Source organism: Heliconius melpomene, chromosome 10, assembly GCF_056956725.1.
Source record: "Heliconius melpomene rosina isolate 202511_hmr_F chromosome 10, ASM5695672v1, whole genome shotgun sequence".
NCBI classification, from domain to species: Eukaryota; Metazoa; Arthropoda; class Insecta; order Lepidoptera; family Nymphalidae; genus Heliconius; species Heliconius melpomene.
The window spans coordinates 8,956,120-8,979,233 of record NC_140398.1 but is presented as its reverse complement, the minus strand read 5'-3'; the positions used below and the strand labels follow the sequence as shown (position 1 = coordinate 8,979,233).

General features: G+C 31.5%; 3 protein-coding genes across 3 annotated transcripts in view; all 3 read right to left on the bottom strand.

The window, feature by feature from the left end:
- Nucleotides 1-353: 353 nt before the first annotated feature.
- On the bottom strand, nucleotides 354-3,261 carry LOC146535467 (phospholipid scramblase 1). The gene is made up of 7 exons (XM_085190698.1): nucleotides 3,100-3,261; nucleotides 2,684-2,740; nucleotides 2,063-2,203; nucleotides 1,649-1,866; nucleotides 1,399-1,566; nucleotides 697-846; nucleotides 354-525 (listed from the first exon to the last, which is right to left on the bottom strand). The coding sequence occupies exons 1-7, from the start codon at nucleotides 3,149-3,151 to the stop codon at nucleotides 469-471; spliced, it is 843 nt and encodes a 280-aa protein (XP_085046824.1). The 5' UTR covers nucleotides 3,152-3,261; the 3' UTR covers nucleotides 354-468.
- A 569-nt stretch (nucleotides 3,262-3,830) lies between these two features.
- LOC146535466 (uncharacterized) lies at nucleotides 3,831-10,841 on the bottom strand. The gene is made up of 5 exons (XM_085190693.1): nucleotides 10,681-10,841; nucleotides 7,913-8,107; nucleotides 5,931-7,832; nucleotides 5,721-5,851; nucleotides 3,831-5,638 (listed from the first exon to the last, which is right to left on the bottom strand). The coding sequence occupies exons 2-5, from the start codon at nucleotides 8,094-8,096 to the stop codon at nucleotides 5,414-5,416; spliced, it is 2,442 nt and encodes an 813-aa protein (XP_085046819.1). The 5' UTR covers nucleotides 8,097-8,107; nucleotides 10,681-10,841; the 3' UTR covers nucleotides 3,831-5,413.
- A 229-nt stretch (nucleotides 10,842-11,070) lies between these two features.
- egr (TNF superfamily member 12 eiger) overlaps nucleotides 11,071-23,114 on the bottom strand; it is a 35,329-nt gene continuing 23,285 nt past the window's right edge. Inside the window, exons 2-8 of the mRNA XM_085190696.1 lie at nucleotides 21,072-21,284; nucleotides 19,448-19,574; nucleotides 18,957-19,080; nucleotides 14,950-15,043; nucleotides 14,040-14,127; nucleotides 12,661-12,812; nucleotides 11,071-12,075 (exon numbers count right to left, since the gene is read on the bottom strand). Coding sequence (XP_085046822.1) covers nucleotides 11,788-12,075; nucleotides 12,661-12,812; nucleotides 14,040-14,127; nucleotides 14,950-15,043; nucleotides 18,957-19,080; nucleotides 19,448-19,574; nucleotides 21,072-21,284 — 1,086 coding nt within the window. The 3' untranslated portion in view covers nucleotides 11,071-11,787. The remainder of the gene's footprint in view (nucleotides 12,076-12,660; nucleotides 12,813-14,039; nucleotides 14,128-14,949; nucleotides 15,044-18,956; nucleotides 19,081-19,447; nucleotides 19,575-21,071; nucleotides 21,285-23,114) is intronic.

The following is a 23,114-nucleotide window of genomic DNA, read 5'->3' as shown; positions in this document are numbered from 1 at the left end:
ATGTTTATTTTTAAATAGAAACTAATTGTTAAATAAAATTAAACATACTTTAGGTCCAGACCAGTTATTTTCACCTTCTCCACATTTTCTACCTTCTTCATCTTTTTCTCCTCTGTAATATTGCACATAGGGCCATGTTTTTTCCCCCAAAGTATTGGGTGAACAATGAACTTTTAACATTTTATGTCTTTACATATATTTATGATAAATAACGTTATTAAAAATAAATTTAAATAAAAATATAAAAATATCCTAAAATAGTCCTGTCAAAAAATATTATTTTTTAATTTTGTTTTTATAGACATAAGCAGTGAATATTTGAGATAAGTATTTCATTCCAATAAATAAAACAATATTTTACAAAAAAATATATTAAATTCAATATAAAAGGTATAAAAATAATAATTTTCATTTAGGCATGATAAAGTTTTTAAATGTGTTCAAATTTTTTTATACATTTTGAAATAATCAGCAACAATTGCAGCGCAAGCAACTCGTCTGCGCCTTTTCAAAATATGTGTATTCCTAAAAACAATACAAATGTAAAAATATAATATCTTGACTAAGAGCTGAGCTCCTTCATCATCTATAACAATGAAGTATTTAATAATTATAATTTATACTTATTATTTATTTATTTTTATTAATAAAGCAAAAGTTATACGTTACTATATTTTTTTAATTTAAGAAACTTACCAATAAAAATGCTGCGGCTAGTATAAGTGCTTTGTGTTTTGGTTGTACAGCAACATTTGGATAGTTGATATTTGTAGTAAAACTGACAAGTTCTCTATCCCACCCGTGAGATATACTGCCTATTTCTCGTAGGGAATCACCACTCAAAATCTAAAATATAAAAAAAATTGTATGAGGTATTTTGTAGATTACTTCTGTGTAAAGTATATTCGTATGTAGAAATCTTGGACCCTAAATTGAATAAAGTAAAGTAATTACGTTTATTTGCCCACATCGAGTTACCATTTAATTAGCTAGATGAATTATTGATTTTTATCTATTGACGCAGTTCTTAGATAAGACTAGAAAATGATTAAAATTTACAATATTATGTTGTATAGTGAATAAAAAGAGTCGAAGAATATTTTAAAGTATTTTATAGTTCAATGGGTTTATATAGCGAAAGTACGACTATCCTGGTGCGTTTTATGTATGCTTGTAAATCAAAATTGCTTCACGCTGTATCCCGCACACAGCAGGGTAGGCAGAGGGAACCTAGTGTTAAGTGAAGTTAATTCAACGCCGCGCTTTGCCTCGACACCTGAGCGAAGTAATGAAAATATAAATTTAAATAAATATTTCATTTCCAGTGAGGACCGAACCCACAACCAATTGACAGTTTGTATTTTTATTTGGTTTATGCTTGTATTTTTAAAGTTTTACCTTAAATTCTGATAAACGTAAAGCGCTTCGCCTCCATGCGGCGGGTCCTTCTAAAATATACAGAACATCATCGTTTACGTCTCGAACGAGGTAAAAGGGCACTAGAAACGTCCATCGCTGTTGCACTCGGCCTATGTAGTCGCCAGGCGGAGTTATTACTTTCATCTCCTAAAGTCGTACATGGTATTAAATAATTTGGTTAGGAACATAGTAAAGATTCTCATAGATGTTAATTGAGATAGTACGATACCTGCAACCTACAAGGGAAGAGACAAGATGCGCCAGCAAGTCTCCTCTGCAAAACCATGGCCTCCTGTCGTGTACTGTCATGAAGATGCAGTTTGAAAGCTCGACCTGTACCACAAAAGCTTCTTTGTGTCGGCGATGAAACTTCACTAGCTATGTAAAGCGATTCTCCTTGTGGAACCCTTACTATGTATCGGTTTTCTGAATTTATTCCTGATGTTACTGAAAATATAATATGATTACCGTTCAACAATTTCACAAAAGTATAATAGAACGTTAAATCCGGTTAAAGAGTGTCATTTAATTACAATATTTAAATAAACTTAAGCACAATATCTAAAATATCATGATTCATTTTATACACTAAATTTAGGAATAAAGAAAAAAATAATTATATAAATAATCAATTAAAACTAACAATCATTAAGTTCCACTGTTTGCTGGATTTGCAGACTGGAGGCTCCGATGAGGAAGTCTAAGCCATGTATTGGTATAAACTGTCCTCTATTAGTGGAATGCCAATCTGTCGTTGAAACTGGAAGTTCAGCTCTGCTTCTTTCTATAAATAAATAGGGTATAATATTTTTTAGTAAGATTCATCAATCTTTATCATGATTTACTTCTTACATTTGCATGGAATAAGTAGGTATTTTTCGACTTAATAATCCTTTGTATATCTAATTTAATAAGAATTATTTAAATGTATTTTTACATTAGTAAAATAAAAAGAGGTGAAACTTTCTACCTCGGCATAACGATAAAAAGATTTTGTGTTTAATTTCTTGGCATAGGTTTTGGATTTAAAATGATTAACGTAGGCCACTGTGTTTACTTAAAAAAAAACCAGACAAGCGCGAGTCGGGCTCGCCCACCGAGAGCTCCGTACAAAATACGTTCTAAGCGTTCCTGAGATAAAGGCTCTCGACAGACAGAAGGACGGACAACAAAGTGATCTTCTACGGATATCTTTTTTCCTTAAAAGGAAGGGCACCCTAAAAATAGAAGAATGCATGAAGAAAAAAAGTCCATTGATACTAACCTTGTATTTGTGGTTGTATGCTAATCACCAAATCCGGTCTCAAGGAAGATCCATCATCTTAGAAAACAAATGGTTTCAACACTGAATCTTTACAAAACAAATAAATGTTTAACAATAAAAAAACCCACAAGAAAAATGTATTTATTCTTTTATTACAGTTGATATTATTCAATTATATTATATTTTTTGAGAATTTTTATTATTTAAACTACATTTTTACTACTACATATATTGTTTAAACTAAAATTTACCAAAATAGATTAAATAAAAAATACTTGATACTGCTCTACAACACTACTTATCATTATTATCAAACAAAGCAACACTTAATGTCATAGATAAGAGATACAACTTAGCCGGTACACCATAACCTACGGTAGAGTTTATTTATACAATATTCCATAACTCTAAAATACCTTCTGTAGCAGCAGGATTGTCGAAACCACTTTCACCTCTACTATGTGCCATACTTAATCCTCAAGAAACTATTTTAATATGACTAATATATTATATATAAATATAATTAAGATGTTATTTGTTATTAACACTGCACTACACTGATATCGAAACCAATCGGTCCCACGCTTGTTATCTAGAGATAAATCATTATCAAACATGTACAATGTTATGGCGTGTATTACTATACCAGTGTGATCGACATTTACGTTTAGTATATTTCGAAGTTGCTTTAATTAATCTTTATCGTAATCTTGCCGTTGAAACATTGTTCATGGAAATTGATATTTTTACATTTTTTTACCTGGTTGCAACCTGCACCAGATTTAACCCCCCATTGAATTAAATCTGGTCCATCGCTTTTAAATTGTCATAATATATTTACTTAAGAATACGAGTAGGTATATGAAAAGAACATATAGGAATCGTCGATTATTGTTAATTGCCCAATGGTCTCTACAATTTGTAGTTAAGCTCGTGGTTGTGGGCTTGATTGTAGGCGAAGCAGATTTTTGGTACTATTCAGTATTTATTCTGTATTAATTTCCTTGTTTAATATGTTATGAAAATATTTTCTGTATTCAAAATATTATGTAAGTTTGTATTTATTATATATTTCATATTTAAAGCTTCAAAAAAAAGGAATTACAGGGTTATACATATGCAGGGGTAAAGAAAATAAAACAAAATAGTTTGAAAACCATTTATATTAATGTGTTATCATGAACTCGAACATTATTACGAATAAAGTGATAACATTCAAGTTTATATATCTTTGGCATATCAAGTCGCTGCCTATTAAAATTAGTTTTAAAAGTTACTACTTGTAACATATACATACGTTTAATGACGATATACATATGTACGTAGAGGTAAACTGAGAGTGAACTAAATATAAGTAAAAGATAATATTTTTACTTATATTTTTTATTATATCTTTACCGGAAGACTGAAAAGATACGATGTTTATTTTTGTACATTCATACTGTTTTTAAATGATATAAAACAGCTCAGCGCTCATTGAGTTTACATTCTAGTCTTCAATTATTTTGTCCCGAGCTGCTTTTTGCCTTGACGTGTCCTTTTACGTCGCGCTATTTTGGACTAAAATTTCTTTAGTCTAGTGAAAGCAATAAAGTTTTATTGTCCTAGTATAGTCTAGAGTAGTGCACTAGTGCTAATTGTGCTTTATGTTTCAAAGATTCTCCTTATATCAAAGGCGACTAACATGATATAAAAACATGGTTTCCTTCTGTTATTCTTTCGTTAGCATCAGAATGAAGCAGGTACCGTACGATAATGACACCGTGCCACACCATGAGAGTCGTCCTTAATACTGTGCTACTTAATGACAGCATATAGAAAATCTCTAAAGCAGCTTTCCATTTCTTTCTTTCTTCTCAAGCAGTGTCTAAATACCGCCATATCAAACACCATTGTATGTTGATATTCAACATGTATAAATATCATATGTAAATTTACTCGAAATATTCATTGTTTCTGGTTACCATTTAAGTTTAGTGGATTCGTTTGTTTATAAGTTTTAAATTCACTATATAATATGATTCTATATATTTTTTTAAAGTTTAAATGCTCAAATTTTATATAGTAATATAATTATATGTTTTAGTTTAATATTAATATGTAATACTTAGTTTACAATGACACACATAAATATTGTATATGTAAGTAAATATTTAACAACGATAGAGATACTTTTCCAAAACATTCATAATATAAACGCCACCTACAAATACCTGGACACTTCCCCTCACAGGTCTAACCCAATCACATCTAACGTCGGCACAAACTATGATATAAATACTGCAAAGTATTACCGGCGAACTCCTCACAACATTCAATACTTAACGAAAACATTTAACAATGAAAGCGTAAGAACATCGCGTAAATCATCAAATACATTGTAGCAAAGAGCCAAATATAACGATTAATCGATTAAAATATATCAATTTTATCCATTCGCCTTTATGGCTGGCTAAACGCGTGTGGATAAAATACTCGATGTGAATTTAATATGAATCGATCGGTGATTACTAGTGGAATCTAGGATTCAGTGACACTTAGAAAAAATACAGCTATTAATTTTTTTTTTAAATTATTATCATAATAATATTTTAATCAATACAAAGAGAAGCTTTTGACAATAGAGTACTGTTACTCGTATAAATAATGCTTCCATCGTTATGAGTTACATACATATAAATATGTTAGTAACTGTTCAGTTTTTCGAAATAATCGGTTTCCGTTGATTGTTTATCGTTGTAGTGCTCTCTGCCAGCCCAGATTTAGTTTGAGGGTAGCGGGCAGACATGGACTGGCCTCGCACTCCCCGTCAAGTTCGTCAGCCAAGTTGTCGTGAAGCTCTCTCAGAGCCATTAGGGCGGATCGTGCGGCGCGCTGACAACTCATGTCTCCCTCGCACGCTGAGTCTGCTTCTGACAGGAACACTAGGTCGCATGTTGTTGGTGGAGCTTCGCCCTGTAACATAATCATTTCGTTAAAATCACTGCATACTTTGTTATAAAGGTAAGAATTAGAGATTTATATGATTAAGACTTACGCAAAGATAGCAAATTTGATGTAAGCTACACAGTGGTAGGAATAATTGCCCACGGTCGCCAGCCAACAAATCGACACCTCGGCATCTTTGCACAATTTTGGCTAAAACCGGGCACGCGCCAGTTGAGCTACCTGCAGTTGAAAATAGTTATTTGAAATTGGCACAAAAATAAAGTATCGTTTAAATTTATATTTAATTTGTTTTTCCTACCAGTCGACATAACAGGAGTTCGGTGCCGTCCACTTCCACCCATATAGCCCTCGGAATTTTGTTCTTCAATTTTTCCATTTAAGTAATGCCCGGCTCCTTGTTCATCTTCAAAATCGTTATTCTTTTCATGATTATTGATACCGGGTATATTATTGCTCATCATTACTTTTTCTTTTTTGATTGCTACTCTTTTATCTTTCATATCAGTTGGATCAGGAGAGGAATGTAGAGCAGCGGATGCTTTCTGCATTTGGAGACTTTGTTTGAAATCTTTTAGTGCTTTGCGCATTTTTTCCAAGCTGTAAGCTGCCGCGAGGCGCGAAAGGAGCTTTTCTTTCATTTCTTGTTCTTCTTTTGAGTCAAGTTCTTCACCAATATTAGAGTAATGTAAGGCTTCATCAACAATCAGTCCCTCCATATTTTTCAATTTTTTGTCGATATTATCCAATTTAGATTCACTATCCGATTCAGAACTTCTCTTTTCATCTCTGATTCCTAGAGCTTGTGCTTGATTCATCGGTATTTCAGATCCAGTCATAGGTTTGGCCTGGACGTAGTTTCTTTTTACATAGTTGTGTTTTCTAAAAGAGTTTAATGGATAAATAACTTCCTTATTAAAAGTATCGAAGTATTGTTTTTTCAATCGATCTTCATTAAGATTATTAACAAATGAAACAGATTTTTTCAATCTTTTATCGATGCCAAAATAGTCAGACCAATCGATTGATTTCTTTCTGATTTTGATAGGTTTTTCAGTTTGTTTGTGTTCATGATCATGATCTTCATCATGTACATGATCGCTATAATCATGATGGTTGTGTTCATGCTCAGGGTTGTCCTCGTAGTGAATGTGTTCGTGTGCCACTTCTTTACCTGATATTCCAGGTGGGTGAATATTAGGACCATGCTCCTCATGGTCAGTGTCATCATGTACTGTTGTGTTGTGCATATCATGAGTATGGTTATGACTTACGGTTAAAGTCGGTGGCTTAGACTCATGGAAGCTTTCCATGTTATCACTGCTGCGTTTGACAGGAGATTTGATAATGTCATGATCGGTATCACCAAATATTTTTGATAAATCTCGCATTATTTTTGGATCTGTTCCGGAACTACTTCTGAATAATTTTGCATTATCATGTTTTGTCTGTTCCGTAACAAATCTTTTCTTTTGTGTATTAAAATTGTAAGTTCCACTACTTCTCTTCGTCACTGGGAAACGTTTCTCTATAGAGTCATAAGCATATTGATCCTCATCAGCTAAATCGGAGAGGCTGTCATCATCGAGAGGTTGGAAAGCAATAGCATATTCTTCACGCATATCGTCTTTGTCGTCATCATCCCCTCCTTCTGACACTTCATATGAATTATAATTTGGGTTAACAGGGCCCGGAACTTCCTCTAAATTTTCTTTATTATCTTCATTATCATTAGCTACAGGTGGTTCTCTATCTAAATCTGAACTACGTTTCCTCTTAAAAGCTATAGGACCCCAATTATTAGGATATCTTTTTTTAACAATTTTATCCTTATATAATTTTACTACACCTTGTGCGTTATCATCATTAGTTCCATGAACGTTATTGCTTTTATATTTAGACCAAAGTTCACTTAAGAGTACTGCATATTCTGCATCCTTTTGATGTATATTATCTTTATAATCATTTTCCTCTTTTGAGTTCCTATCCATAAATAAATCTTTAAGCTGATCGTTGTCAGAATGTTGACTTCTTTCGCGGAATGCCGATTCTTGCCTGTTAGCAATAGGTCTATTGTAATTTTTTTTTATTATTTCGTACTCATAGGCCTTAGGGGGCCTGGAATTATCACCCAATAATTTGACAATATATTTAGGTTCCGGCTCTTCATCTATATCTTCAACGTCAACACCATAGTCGGGTTCTGTAAAAGAAGTTGAAACGAGAGTGCTTACAAATATTACATTAAATAATAATTTACTTATTTAGTGCTAGTAGATGTACCAGGATAAGCTTGAGGTGGTACAAAATCGTACAGCGTATCATAGTCCGGCTGAGCAAGCGGCACGTGCATACGTCCACGCTGACGTCGTTGTAGCGCCTCGAGCGCGCCGCGAAGAGATCCTCCGCGGTCGGCTGTGCATGATACCGCACAGGCAGCTACCGCCCACACCCAGAGTATATGCATATCGTTTCCTGCTGTTGGAAATAATAACATCGTGAAAAGGTCAAACTTATTAATTATTACACTTTTTCAAAAAAACAACAAAAATCTCAATTTCTACATAACTAAGACGACCCTACATTAATATAGTGTTGATAATAATGGACGAAAGTCACGTAAATTACATGAGGACCCCCCAGAGGGCATTAAAGAAGAATTGGATGACAGTGGGCGAGGCGAAAGAGCGTAGCGCGACCGTGGCGCTTCGTTTTCTTTGTCTACCCAGCTAAGGATGACTAAAGCTAGGGAGGCTAAAATACTTTTTACTTAATACATAGTTTTAGAGGTTCTAAATTATATTATTTTAAATTTTGGATTACATTATGTACGAGTATGTACGTTGCCCATGTCACCTTTTTATCCACGTTCATTTACTTTTAAAGTTATGTAAAGTAACAACGACAAACAAATTACTTAAAGTAGATTTTTCCTTAGGGAGCCGCCGACCCTATTTCTCTAAAGTGGTTACGAAGCGCTGTAATTTACCTCACTACGCGAGATATTATTCTTAATAAAAGCAACATAGCATAATGTAAGTGTAATATGATAAGAATTTGATACAATAAATTATTAAAATTTAATTTTGGGCGCCGTAACGCCGTAATGACGACGACGAAGTTTACGTTTAGTGTATCATTACAGTTAAATAAATAACTTATTTTACAAAATACACTTCGTTTGAAGATATTTTTAAGATTTAGTCAAAGGTTGTCTTAAAGGAATAAGACCGCCTATGCATACGTGTTTTTCATTCAATTTTATTTGTGTTGTTCTTTCTATATATTTCTTTTATGTGTGCAATAAAGTATATTCTATTCTATTCTAAATATTTAACTGCAATTTCCTTGTACTGGTAAAACAAAGTTTATTGATAGGTTCCAACACGCTATGTCTATAGACGATAAGTAGAATTTTTTTTTTTTTTATTAACACTTACTTTCCGTGGACAAAAAAATTCTATGTAACATTTTCCATTTTATTTAAAAACAATGTCGAATTATTAAACGGTAATTTTCTTTTATTTTACGTATCGTATAAAATTTACGGTGGCTTTTATAGGCAATACGGCCGCTTGCATGGTCTAGACTTTATGTTATAAAGTAATATATTTAAATTTTTTTATCTTGTTTTTACTACGTCGTTGTTCATGTTTAAAATAATATATGACTAGAAATATTATTTCAGTATTTTTTAACTCTATTTTATTAGCTTCGGTCGTTTGCATGTCTGTAACGGGAACTTTGAACGTGATTTTGACAGACTTTGAACCTCAGATTAATTTGAAATTTTGGTACTAATCAAGGACCGATGACAATCCAATAATATGAATAATAGTTAAAAAAACACGCTTTTGTGAAAATATTAACTAAAAACTACAATATTATTTAAAATTTGAATTAAGTATAATATAAAAAAGCGTGGGGTGCATAGTGCCAATAGATCATTTAAAAATCACTCTCTGCCTTTTTATATTATTCTAAAATCAAATTAAATAAAACTGTTTATTTAAATAAACATATCATTTTTTCACAACCAGTCGATCGGCTAAAATGCTACTTAAAATGTTGCGTAACAATTATTAAGGTAATTAAGAAAGTTCTTAGCTAACATGTTTTGCTTGAGGCGTTTCTTATTAGTTAGCAGAGTTGCTTGTCTTTATTAGGCAGAGAGCGGTGTTTGCAGAAAAAAATATCAGTGCATTAAAAGTAAGCCTAAGCGTGGTCAATGTGGTTTGCTTGTTGCTTAAATGTTTTTTTTTTGCGTCTTAAATTAATTCAATTGTTCATTTAAATAAAAAGATTTATGTGTATTTTTAATAACGTATTTCAGTTGAATAGCTTATTAAATATCATAAATATTGATATTAAGAAAATATTAAATAGTAATTAATATTTTCACTAAAGAAATTAGGCCGTTGTAGGTTCGATCCCCACTCGAGAATGAATGATTATTATTTATTAATATTTTCATTTCTTCGCTCTGGCACCAAGGCAAAAACCCGGTGTTGATTTCCGTCACTCAACACCTCGTACTCACACCGTAATGCCTCGAAAAATTCGGCTGAAACTGGGGAACGGATTGTGCGGGATATAATGTGAAGTTGATTAATTATTATTTTTTAACTAAAGAATTAATAATTAATATTGACGGTTACTTTATCCTATATTAATTGTTAAATTTTCCACAACTGACATAGTTTTGTTTGAAAAAGAACCATAAAATAATAGATTAATATTTTAATTCTTACTTTTATTATTATTTTCTGGTTCATAATTATAAAAAAGAAATAAACAGTCTATTAAATTTGAATAATTAAAATAAAAACATCAATAGTGACAGGTGTGAATTACTTTAACCACAAAATGAAGATAATAAAATCAACTCAGGTCAGTTATATAGGTCACCATTTTCGCACAAATACTATTTGCGAGCCAACAAAGAGCTTGGAAATGTACATAAATGGAAGTAAAAAAATCATGTCAATTAACTCGGCCGCTGTCAGCTGATCTATCTAGGACTGTAGTTGGTAAGAGCTAGTATGGCTTACCTTACAGCATTTAGCACGACAAAACAAAACACAGGATCGTTTGCTTAGCGCGTACTAACGTTAGGGCGTCTGGATAACAACTGGGAGACTGAAAGTTGGCACCCTGCGCGTACCCTCGTGCGCAGTAGCTCCTAGGGTTTTGTAGATTTCAGGTTCTACGGAACTCACTGTGAATGATATGGCTGAAAGATATCAGAGGGGGGCGGCAGGCGCGGGGATTATATAACGACGATCGATAGAAAACGAAGCCGGGCTTAGGTACAGTACACAGTTGCGGTGTTTATTTATTTTTATTGGAATCAAGTCCTAAGAACTATACTGTATTGCCTGCAGTATCGGACGTGCGACCTGCATTTATTTCGCTTTGTTTTTATAATTCTTGTAAGTTTTAATGCATTTGCATTGGTTTTTGAAATACATATAAAAATGAAAATACATACAAATGTACGAATAAATAAAACTTATAGTATCAATGGCATAACAGATCTTTTAAAATTATAATATTCTTCTGTATTAGACCGCACTTAAAATCTAAAAAGTGTTGAGTACATACAAGTATCTTATTGCCTACATATTACGTAAATATTAAGCAAAAACACTAAATTATCAAAGTTAATTTTATTATAATTATATTGCTAAACTATGTCATCGGTAACAAAAGTTTGATTTTAATTTTTTTAATGTTTATACAAATTAATTCCGAAAAAAATACATTTAATGACCGCGAGCAAGTTTTCTAAAAAATATATGACGGTATAGAAGTATAGAAAACTTAATTAATACGTTCATTTTTATAATGGCACTTCCATGACTATACAAATTGTAAAGCTGGGCAAGAATTAGATTCTACAAATTACGTATAAAGAAATCGTTAGGTAAATCCTTAATAATTCACAAATAAAAAACTTACAACTAGGTACAAACTATTCGATCGTTGCAAAACTATCCAAAATCTATTTAAAACATGTAGAAAAATATATTTTTGAATATCAAACACATGTAATGTTATAATTTGCATATAAATTCAATCATTTTAAGCAACATTGAAGAAGCTCTACCCTTATTTTTTTATAAAAAAACAGCCTATGAAATAAAATAAAACAATATTTAAAATTCTTCATTCGGTTCTTCAGCGTCGGCCAGCTTTACTAGACCTATGAAGCTTTTCTCGGGCTGCATCAACGAGTGTCGGTCTCCGCCGGTATTTCTCACTGCAAGCCTATCTCCCGCTTTCAAGAAGAGAGCGGAAGCTGAAAAGCAGGAGTTTGGTTTGTCAAGACGTTCAGCGGAGTGGGAGGACTGTGCGCATTGGAGAAGAGTCTCGCGACTGTCCGAGTAGGGGCTGGTGCGATGTAATACCCATGAAATTATGTCGTGACTGTCTAGGTAGTATATCTGGAAAAGAAGAAATCATTAGTATACTACAGTTACTTATAGGGTATCATTTATTCTATGAAATCATTGCGTAGTAGAGTTCTACCATGTATGTATATGGTAGAAATGTTTTTTTTTAAATAATATGAATGTAAAAAAAGTATTATCGTATTCATACAAATAAAAATAAAATATACTCGTAGTTACCATATATTTCAATGCAGCGTTCCCTCTGGTTAAAGCATGAGCCCGTTGGGGTTAAAGCAAGAACATAAAATAACAATATTTTCAATTGTAGCCGTCTTTGCACGCCGAGATAGCGCCTAAGTGTAAGGGCAATAGTCATGGGTTCTATTTCCTCACATCAACATTTTCATTTCCTCGGTTTGGTAATAAAAAATGCGGCGTTGAGTTCCGCCACTCAATACGTGACGTTTGAATTTAGGCGTAAATCGAAGAGCAAAGTGTCTTGACACGATTCTTCTTGCCTATCATATACTCGTATATTTAAGATGATTTAATATAATTGCTTTAAATTTACAACATATTTTTATTACCTACTTACTTACCTACTTCGAATTTAAAAACGACATTTTCCTATATTACCTGAACGTAAACAAAGTAAACGCCAGTATGGTGCACGTGTATGTGGCCGTTCCTAGTGAGGGTGGGACGAGGGTGTGGAGACGCGATGGTCCAGGGCGCCGGGTACCAGACGTCGTGGGGTGCGCCGTGGGACACGCGGACTAGACCATTACCTGTAATAAATATATTATATAAAAGTACCAATGACATTATACGATTACAGTGGGCTTAGTATAAATAATTAAAAATATTGCAAAAATCGACTCTATCAACGATTATTATTTACTAAACTAATTTAACTAAACTTCAAAGTGTGAGACCATACAGTATAAAATATCTATCTATAAAGTATGTTTTTCCTTCTATATACCATGTATATCTTCATATACATAATGTAATGTATCAATATATATTACATTTTAATACTAAATTATAATTTTCAAACCAACCATCATCCATTTCCTACCTCTTATAGTATAATTATTTGCAATAAATTCTATAAAATTACAAAGTTGTAGTTAATATTTTGCAGCGCTGGTATAAATAGAACGTTTCATACCCAAATTTAATGCCCTGGGCTATGTTATTTAGAATCTCGACACGTAATGCGAACAAATTACGTATATACGCCCAAATTACATTCCATTTAAGACGTGATGAGCGTATTTTTAACACCGACTACGTAATTAACGTAGTCTGTGGTTACTATATATTCATGTAATTATTTATGTACTTAAGGTTTTTAAAAGAATACAAGCTTAATTATATATAATACTAGCGGCCCGCTCGCGGTTTTACCCGCGTGATTGTTATTATTAATTTCTGTCTCCATGGCTACGTCCTAGTGACGTTTATGCAAAATTTGAGACTCCTAGCATTTGTAGTAATGAAGTTTCATACAAACTTTCGACCCCAAATACAACCCCTTAGAAGTCGAATATTGCAAATTCCTGTCTTAGCGAGCACCTACGTCCTATAAATAACCTCTATGCAAAATTTGAGATTTCTAGCACATGTAGTTTCTGAGATTTCGTGATGAGTGAGTGACCTTTCGATTTTATATATATAGATATATTTTATATAAAAAAAACCGAGAGGGATTGATGATAAGTAATTTTTTACGTTTTGCCCATTTCCTCGAATGAAATCTGAAGTTGCATTTATATTCTACGAAAAAGTAAGTCATTTGGAACTTGGAACAAAGGATGTACTACACATTTAAGAAATATATTCCGGTTTATATTAGTAGAAGCTTATTTTAGGAAATCATTTTACAAAAAATGTTAATATATACAACAAAGTCCATAGCAATATAATATAAACCTATTCTCGTGTACAAGCACTTAGCTTCAAAGTATAATACATTTATTTCATAAATAATGTAATAATTATAATAATACCTTTGAAGTGCTCGTGAGCCTCTGTGTTGAGATGCGAGGTGTTGCCATGGAAATGAGCCGCTATAAATGGTCTCCGCTGACTGCCATCCTGAAAAAAATATTCCTCGCATTTTGTATTCTGATATTTTTCTTCATTACCGACGTAATAAATTAATCTGGTTTTCTTTGTTTATAACAAAATTAGGGGAGAAAAAAACAGGTTAATCGTCTGTCACACACATTAAGTATATATGTACATTGATCGATATATATAATTCTAGCCCATTTCTCACTAATATGGTTTATAGATGACCCAACGCCGTAGCAACAGAGGCGTGATCAATAAAAAAAATCGTCAACATTACCCTGATGGAAATCGAACCCAGCACGTGACGATACAAAGAATTTCAATAGTAAGTTTACAGAAATTTTGAAGGTCAAATTGTACTAATATTTTGCTGTAATTTTATTAAAATTGTGTTTGTTCTAGTTTTTGTGAGTTCATAACAAACTACTAAGATCAAACAATAGATAACTTTACAAGGAAAATTTTGATAGAACTTGTTATTAATTTCTAAATCAAATATCTTTGATAAAGGAAAATTAATTCAGGATCTCTAATGTAATGGAAACCTGTTTAAGTCCCTTGTTGGTTATAAGTTTACTCAATGTTTTGATAATAAAAGCAGCTCTAAATGATTAATAAACATATTTTTTTATTTGCGTGCTAAGCATTTTTATACAATGCATTTTGTTATATGCTTATTCAAAATCATAAAATATTTGATTTCGTTTTCTTTTTTTTAATTAATTTGATAATGACTTAAAATAAAAATAGTATGTTTAAATAAAAGTTTGACAAAGAAAACTTTGTTATTATTCTATTTATTTTGTGTAATAATGTTTATTTGGCACTACACTACTAACTTACCTCGTCGTTGCTATTCCTCGCAGTCCTAGACACAGTGTGTAAGGTCATCTTGCCTAATGAGTCGCCATTCCTTAAGAACTTCTTTGTTTTACGCCTGAAACAATAATATAATCATATGCAAACTTTTCTTCGTCATAATGGCGGCGTAGGACAACGTCTGACTAATCATGATGGTTGAAGGTTCGGTCCCCATTTGATGAGAATAAACTAAAACTCAACACAAAAAACTTTGAATTCACTCGGAATGAGGTATGAGGAGAATGCAATGCCTCTTGATCAGGCCTCTATCTACTAACAACTTTTAATTAAGATTTTTCACGCTGTATTGGAACATTAAAATGTATAGATCTAGGCTGTGTGCATGCATACATAGCAATAAAAAAATCTATTGTTTTTCATAAAATATTGTACACCCGTATATTTTGAATAAGAAACAATATTCATAACTGAAACAATGGAATTCCGTACAATAAAATTGTATGTAGCTATTATATTAAGGTTCACTGTGTTTAAAAGAAAGTAAAGAAAATGTGGAGACGTAATAAAATGTAATAAAAGTACATACTACATATTATTAGGAACTTAAGTGTCAAGAACAAGAGACAGAAAACCTGCGTAACGCTCTTGTAAGAACCCTTAACGTCCCAGACTAGAATGTTAAAGACTTCCTAATGACACTTGTTTCAAAGTAGCAGGAGTTTAAACGTTCGACTTATAAAATATGGTAGCTTATGTTTATTCTATTGGTGAATATTTAAAATATTATCGTTTCCTCGATCTGGTTAGAAAAACCTCTATAATATCTCTATTTAAACGGAAGTAATGAATGGAGTAACACATAATCTCCAGACTTTTTTCTATTAAATAAAGTTCAAAGTAAGCATTGTTTATTAAAATATTAATAATAATTTTGTTTTCTTGAATATGTAAGTACTAATGTAAGTACGAATGTAATATGTAAAATGATGAATTTGGAGTTCAAAACTCTGTTAATATTCTACACTATAATGTAATTCAGACTGCTAGAAGTTCCTTCTATGTATGAGTTGACATACAATTATAGCTTATATAGTAGTTGTACTGTAGTGATATATTTAATTAATACTGTCTGCACGCGATGGTGGTAGATTAAAATCTCACACAGAGCAGAATATTTAATTTTGAAATATAATATGTATACATTTTAATTTTCTTTTCTTTATCTTCTACATATTGTATAGCATATAGATATATAGATACTATGTTAGCAAGCTAAGATTTTAGTGCGCTAACTATTCGTAGTTATATATTGCAATATATTAATGACATCATCGACCCGAAGACTTATAGCAAAAATAATTACTACACAAGTACAGAGGCCCACCATCCAGGTGGAACCCACCATCAAATTATATCTATTAAAAAAAGGAAAACGAGGACATCATATATAACCATTCCTATGACTTGCATTCGCAGCTCTGTTAATTGACAATATACATTTTTTATTCATAAAAAAGTAAGGTAGGTCGCTATGATTGACAACATACATACACAATAATAAATAGAATGATATAGCTATCATATATTTTGATATTTAACACATGGCTCTACCATCGTAAACTAGATGAAACCTCTGCTATGCTCATCAGGGAATTGATAAATATGAATATGTAGTTATGCATCTACTTAAAAATTATATACTTACATTTTAACTATAGAGAAATATGACACAAGGTTTCAAAATCTACATTACCTTTGACTTACTACTCTGAGTCATTCGTGTCATACAGTATTAGTTAGTAATTCAAATAATATATTGTATACATTAATTATTAAAAGATTATCAATATTTAATTCCATAAAGATAATAAGAATAGTATTTAGAACAAAACAAGTGAGATAAAGCGTGTACAGCGTACAGCCAGGTTATTGATTTCGTCGCGACGGGATGGTTTATATTACGGGACGGTACCTATAATGTGCGAGGATATTAAGTTCGCCGAGCTAAGTCACGTAGAAGAGTTTGGTATGTGGAGTGTGGACTACGAGTATATATAATAAATTATATTATGGAAATCGCGTTGTCAGGTTATTATAGATTGCAGATATTACCTACTGTTTACCAAGTTTTATATATGAAACTTATATACATTTACATTTTACTCATTTGAATGTTTTTTTGTAAACTCTAGAATCCTAGAGAAACTAACGAATATCAAAGTTTTATTACTAATTAAAATTCACATTTCGTAATATTCGACATAGGAAAGGATCGTTAAAACATTTATATTTTAAACTTCCAACTAAGTTCTCTAAAATGAATATGCTATTTCACTATTGACGACCATTTTCCAGTGCATAATTTAGCAACGAACTTAATTAGAGCGAAAAAACTTTTTGCTAGTGAACTACTATTTCAAAGGAAATATTCTTGTACTTGCACGTTTTATACCACTCGAAAACTTTGTACTACTTTTAACTTTTTTAAAGAACATGTATAATATTACACAACTTTATAAGCTTTTTTTATTTTATTATTTTAAAATACCTTGGAAGTGCTCAATCGAAATATGTTTTTCAACATATATTAACTAGCATATAATACGCTTAAAACTTAAGTACAATACAAAAATATTAAATTAGAGGAGCACCACGAAAGTTTTATACATTTTGAAAGTTAATATAAGGGACCCTAAAAACATGTCATACGTGTTCTCATAGTGCAACATGATAGGCGCTGCGGTCGCATTCCGCCGCACCAGCGTAATCGCAAACCTTAAACAAGTTTTTTATCATAATAATACGTATTAACATTTAAGATATGTATTTTTGCACACTTATTCTTCTTAATATTTGATTGACGTAGGTGCTAAAAGACTTTTAGAATCAGATATTTACATTAATACGAATTCTTTATCTTATTTTTTTTTAATAGGAAAATTTTGAAAGAGCTTCACGCTGTTAAGAATTAAAGCAAAAATATGGAGGCGGAATCTAAAAAGAAACACGTAGAGCTATTTTTCAAAATGTTCCTTATCGGTGTTACTTTGCAAGCCTCTATACGAGTATATACGGGAGGCGGTAGTAATACACATAAAAAATAAAGAAATATGTGTAGGTGCATGCAACTGAAACGTAATATCTTATTGTTATCCAGCAACAGCATGGATGAACGAATCTGGGATGGGCTTGCATTGAAATGGTCCAAAAACAATGTGTTCTAATTTAACTTTAATAAAAAAATAACTTATGAGCTTTCTTTACTTATTTACTTAATAAAAATCTTCATTTTCTATTTTTACTTTACCTTTAAGACATTGGGTGGTGTAGTTTAACACTGCGTTTTATCATGAAGCAAGGAAATTATATCACAAACATCACTCTTACAATCCACACTAATAATATCGGCCTTGTTATGTACATTAAATCTTAGACTTTTGCTTTTATTAAAGCTGACCTAATAAAACTCCTTTTAAAGTTTATATATACTCTATGGAGACGTGAAATATTGGCCGTATAGTTTTAACGGGCAATATACTTTACGCTTTTAAACGTAATATACACCAGTATGTACCGTCTTGTATATCGAAAAGAGTCTATAGGTATAATAAATATTTTTTACCCTTTTTTCGCTTTTAAAGATATATCCCACACATAACAGGGTAGGAAGAAGGGACCGGGGATCCCAGTGTTAAGAGACTACGTTCCCATTAAGACACCTCAGTTCCTCACTTTCCCCACTTCCTCTCGAGGCATTCGAGGCTTCTCGAAGCATTGTGTATTGAATGCCACGCTTTGTCTCGTTAACAGGGAAAAAATAAAAATATTAAATATTTCATTTCACCGAGTGGGAATCGAACCTACAAGTTCAGGTCGTTAGTTTATAGTAGTTCGCTTGAGTCTTAGCGCCACGAAGACGTTCAATTTTCACATTGTATTTTTATGTATATATAAACCTTGCAAAATACGTTAATAATATTTTAATTGTAGCCAAAATCTATTACATTCAATTGTTTATTATAAGTTACCTTTCCTCCGTTTTAGATATGACTGCAGGCTCTTGAAACTCAGGAATATTATCGGGGGCGTCAGGGAAGACGCTTCTCTTTTCGCGGTTGGTCGCCTCCGTTGATGGCGAAATTGCCGATAGTTCTGTTGAAATTTAAAAACTTATAAAATAAATGATAGCATGGTAAACAAAGTATCCTAGTATTAAGATATGTCATTCCCTACTTTCCACTCAATTTTCGAGATATTTAGTGGCGTAATTGAGTGGCGAAACTCAACGCTGCGGTTCGTCTTGTTACCAGAGCGAAGAATACACTTAGATCATACTACATTCCCCTAAATGGACATCAAACCTACAACTATTAAGGTTACGTGACGGCCTTCAATTTATAAACATTAAGATATAGATAAATTTGAAGAAAAATGTTAATAAATGAACGTCAATAATAACTTCTTTTAAAGCTTAATTAATATATTTTAACAGTTGTATAGTGAAAATACGGAAAATTACCGATATCGTCTGCCTCAGGATCACTGTTCAGTTTCTTCTTTATATCAGAGACCAGCTCCTCTTTTACTATTATCATCGAATCTGTGAAATCTTCTGGTTTCAAGTGCACCATATTTGAAGTACCAATCTAAACAAAGTATGTATTACCAATTTAGTATAAAAATATTACATTATTGCTTTTTGTTGTATGTACCTAAAATTAGTAGATAAAGAAACTCAAATAATTTAAATCTTTATATGGAAATAATTGCGTACAAAATAAGCATATAGTACAAATAAAAATTATTTAAATAATATTGTATCGAAAGGAAAACGTATATAGAATCAACATTATCTAAATGGACTTTTATATACCTACTATTAAAATCATAGCTATTAGAAATACGACAAAAACTATACCATAGAAATTTATTAACAAAGTTACAAAAGGGTTACATTATTATTTTATTACTAGTGGACCCGGACGCGGCTACGCCTGCTTCAACTATAAGAATATTTACTAAATATATTCATGAAATTATTTTCAATTCTCAATAGAATTAGTAAGAAAATATAAGCTCAAATAATCAAAAAGAATAATAAGTAGATACACATTATTAGAAAAAATTATCTGAGTTATTGAAATGAACTAACAAAAGGATTAAAAGTGACTAAAGGATAGGTATTCTTAATATTAGAAAAAGTACCTAAAGTTTTTCGTGCGTGCGTACATAGATATCGACTCTACGAAATAACTAAACATTTGTCTCTATTAAGTAGGATAATTTTAGCGGGCAATATCAAATAAAATAAGAAGAGAATCAAAGTGTATTTTAAATTAATTATAAACAACAAATAAAGTTCGAAAATGTATGAAAATTTATAAAACCGTCAACGTCATCTGCCCGTTCGCGTCGGTCATACTGTGCCGCCCGCTAGGTGGCTAGGTCATTTGGAATCAGTGACATCTCCTTAATTATTTATTAGTATGTTATACAGTAAACTATAATTTTAATCTAGATAAAATGCTAAAAGTGACTATTATATTTATTTTCATAAGGATGAATATCAAAACGTCGCGGTAGCGGTCGCGTAGCAACGACGGTTGTTATTAACATGGCAGAATAAATTGCATGTCAAATTAGAATGTACTTTAAAATATATTAGTATATATGTGTAATGTAATGTTATATAGCCTATAGCACTTCTGAAGAATGCCGCTTTCATATAAAACAAAAACAATGAAAATCGGATCTGTAGATCCAGAGATCTTAGCGTTCAAACAAACAAACAAACAAACAAACAAACAAACAAACAAACAAACTCTTCCGCTTTATTATATTAGTATAGATGTATCAAAGTTTAACTTTAATGTAATGAAAGGTCTTCCGAAAGTTTTAGAGTATTGGGTAATTTTCAATTAATCGTTTTTGGCAGTTATTCGCCTGTCATCGTTATTTGTGTTAGACCCATATCCTATGTAAATTATTTTTTTTATTAAAATGAATTTAAAAATACGAAAGATATTATTAATATAAATATATATATGTAATATAGTAAGTATAAGAACACCAAAAATTTTATAAATGAATATATATATATATATAGTGTTCTTCAAATTTGTTTATTTAATCTCATACTCTACCTTCTCCCTCCGCCTGTCATAGTCTGGATACCAATCTCCGCTCTCCGCGTCTTCATCCCCGTCGTACATATCCTCGTCGTCTCCGAACTGGTTATCGTCTTCTAGCACTGTAAGACCTTTTATCTTCTCAAGGGACTCGAAATCCTGCTTTTCTTTGCTCTTATCTTTGTCTTCTTCAACTAAATTGTTGTCTTGATCTTCATCGGCGTAAATCTAAAATTAAAAAATAAAATTTTTATTTATTTTTTATATATATATTTTTTTTATATATTTATTTAGACACAGATTACAATTTTTTTACAAATAATAATAAATAGCTTTTTATACAATTAAAATTTAAATAATATTTAAAATTTATTAATCTTTTTATAGATTTTTATAGATTAATCTTTTTTTAGTTGACTTTAATTTGGATAAATTTTAAACGACAACGTAGTACATATTTTATTTAAAAAAATATTAATAACATTCCTATTATAATTTGTATGACAAGCTTCTTACGTAAGGGATGATATGTAATCAATCTTGTATATACTGTATACATTAGCGTATTTTCGGAAACCCTTTACCGTTACTTTGTCACCGTGTTCATCTTGCTACGGTGTCATCTTTCTTTGATAGATCACCCTACTACACACCTATATACAACTACACCTTAATATATCAACATAATACACCTTATATGTGTAATGTACTTAATAAACATATTGAAGCCAGTCGTGGCCCACAAGAGTGCGACTGTAAACCTGACAGGTTGTAGCTTCGATTCCCACTCGAGGAAATCTAATTTAATATTTTCGTTTCCACCGTTGAGTCCCGCCGTTGACTCAACACGCAATGTCTACTCTTTTCCGCGGGGGTGGGTAACGAAAATTTACTCATATCAAAGGTACTTTCACTCTGCCTATCCTGTTATTTGCGGAATACAGCATGAAGCTAAAAAAAAGTATAATTATATTTAAAGTATAAGTAGGATGTTCCAATTTGTTTTATTACTCTACGAGTACGTAAATGAACGAATTGTGTATGAATGAAATGTGTCAATGGCTAAAAACATCATCCTAAATATTTAAAAAAACATTTTGTTTTCAATTAATTCTTATAAAGCTATGGTAGAAAAATTAAATAACTTAAGACACGACGCCGTTCCATCGCCCTTATTAGTAGAACCATATCATAAAAAAATTAAAATAGCTGATAAGTTTTAATAAGTAGATACTTATATCACCAGAACACATGATATAAACGTAGAGCTTTAAAAATAAATAGCTTCGTTTGATAGCAACGGAATGAGGGTAGCTTAAATGCTTGTTCCGTATTTTATTGGCCTTATGATTGAATAGAACATTTATTACGAACAGCTGTTACTTGATGATTAATAGCTTTTAAAACACTGAAATCAATTACGGGTAACATATTTTGTTTATTATATTAGATGTTCTTGTTTAGTTTACGTTATTGGTTTTTCTTGTTAATAGAATCTTTTATAATGTATAAGTAAATATTAAGATTTTTCGCTTAATATTAGCGAAAAGTATTAAGATCTATAAAGAAAGATATATAAAGCTGTGTTTTCTACTTTTCTGAAGACAAAAATCTCACAAACTCCTGTTTTCGTGGTTAAAGAGAAACTTGTGTAGCGCTTCCTTAAAACGCATAAACCACATCCGTGGGAACTTTACATCGATTGCCTTTCATATTTGAAATTCATGATTATAATATTAATTTAAAATGCTAAATTAAGAATTAGGACTAATTCCAATATCAAAGAGTGTAGAATACAAAAAAAGAGTGTTTTTACTCTCTATGTAAGGGGGCGAATTATAAAAAAATGTACGTATGAACCTTTAACTAGAAATTTCCTTCTAACTCCAAAAATAAATTACTTCAACGAATTATTTTTTCTACAACAATAATATCGTCCACCGTCGTATTTTCTTATGATCAAAGTTTTTATTTGATTGAAACATATCTCAATAATGTAATAGCAACATTACGAATACTGGTTCCGATCCTCTTTGTTCTTTTTGTATTTTTCAAATA

Coding starts and splice junctions, on each gene's coding strand:
- LOC146535466 (XM_085190693.1), bottom strand. CDS start 8,096: ATGCATATACTCTGGGTGTGGGCGGTAGCTGCCTGTGCGGTATCATGC. Junction 7,833..7,912: donor ACCACCTCAAGCTTATCCTG/GTACATCTACTA, acceptor CTTCTTTTACAG/AACCCGACTATGGTGTTGAC. Junction 5,639..5,720: donor ATCAAATTTGCTATCTTTGC/GTAAGTCTTAAT, acceptor ATTATGTTACAG/GGCGAAGCTCCACCAACAAC.
- LOC146535467 (XM_085190698.1), bottom strand. CDS start 3,151: ATGGCACATAGTAGAGGTGAAAGTGGTTTCGACAATCCTGCTGCTACA. Junction 1,867..2,062: donor AACAGTGGAACTTAATGATT/GTTAGTTTTAAT, acceptor TTATATTTTCAG/TAACATCAGGAATAAATTCA. Junction 1,567..1,648: donor TCTTCCCTTGTAGGTTGCAG/GTATCGTACTAT, acceptor GTACGACTTTAG/GAGATGAAAGTAATAACTCC.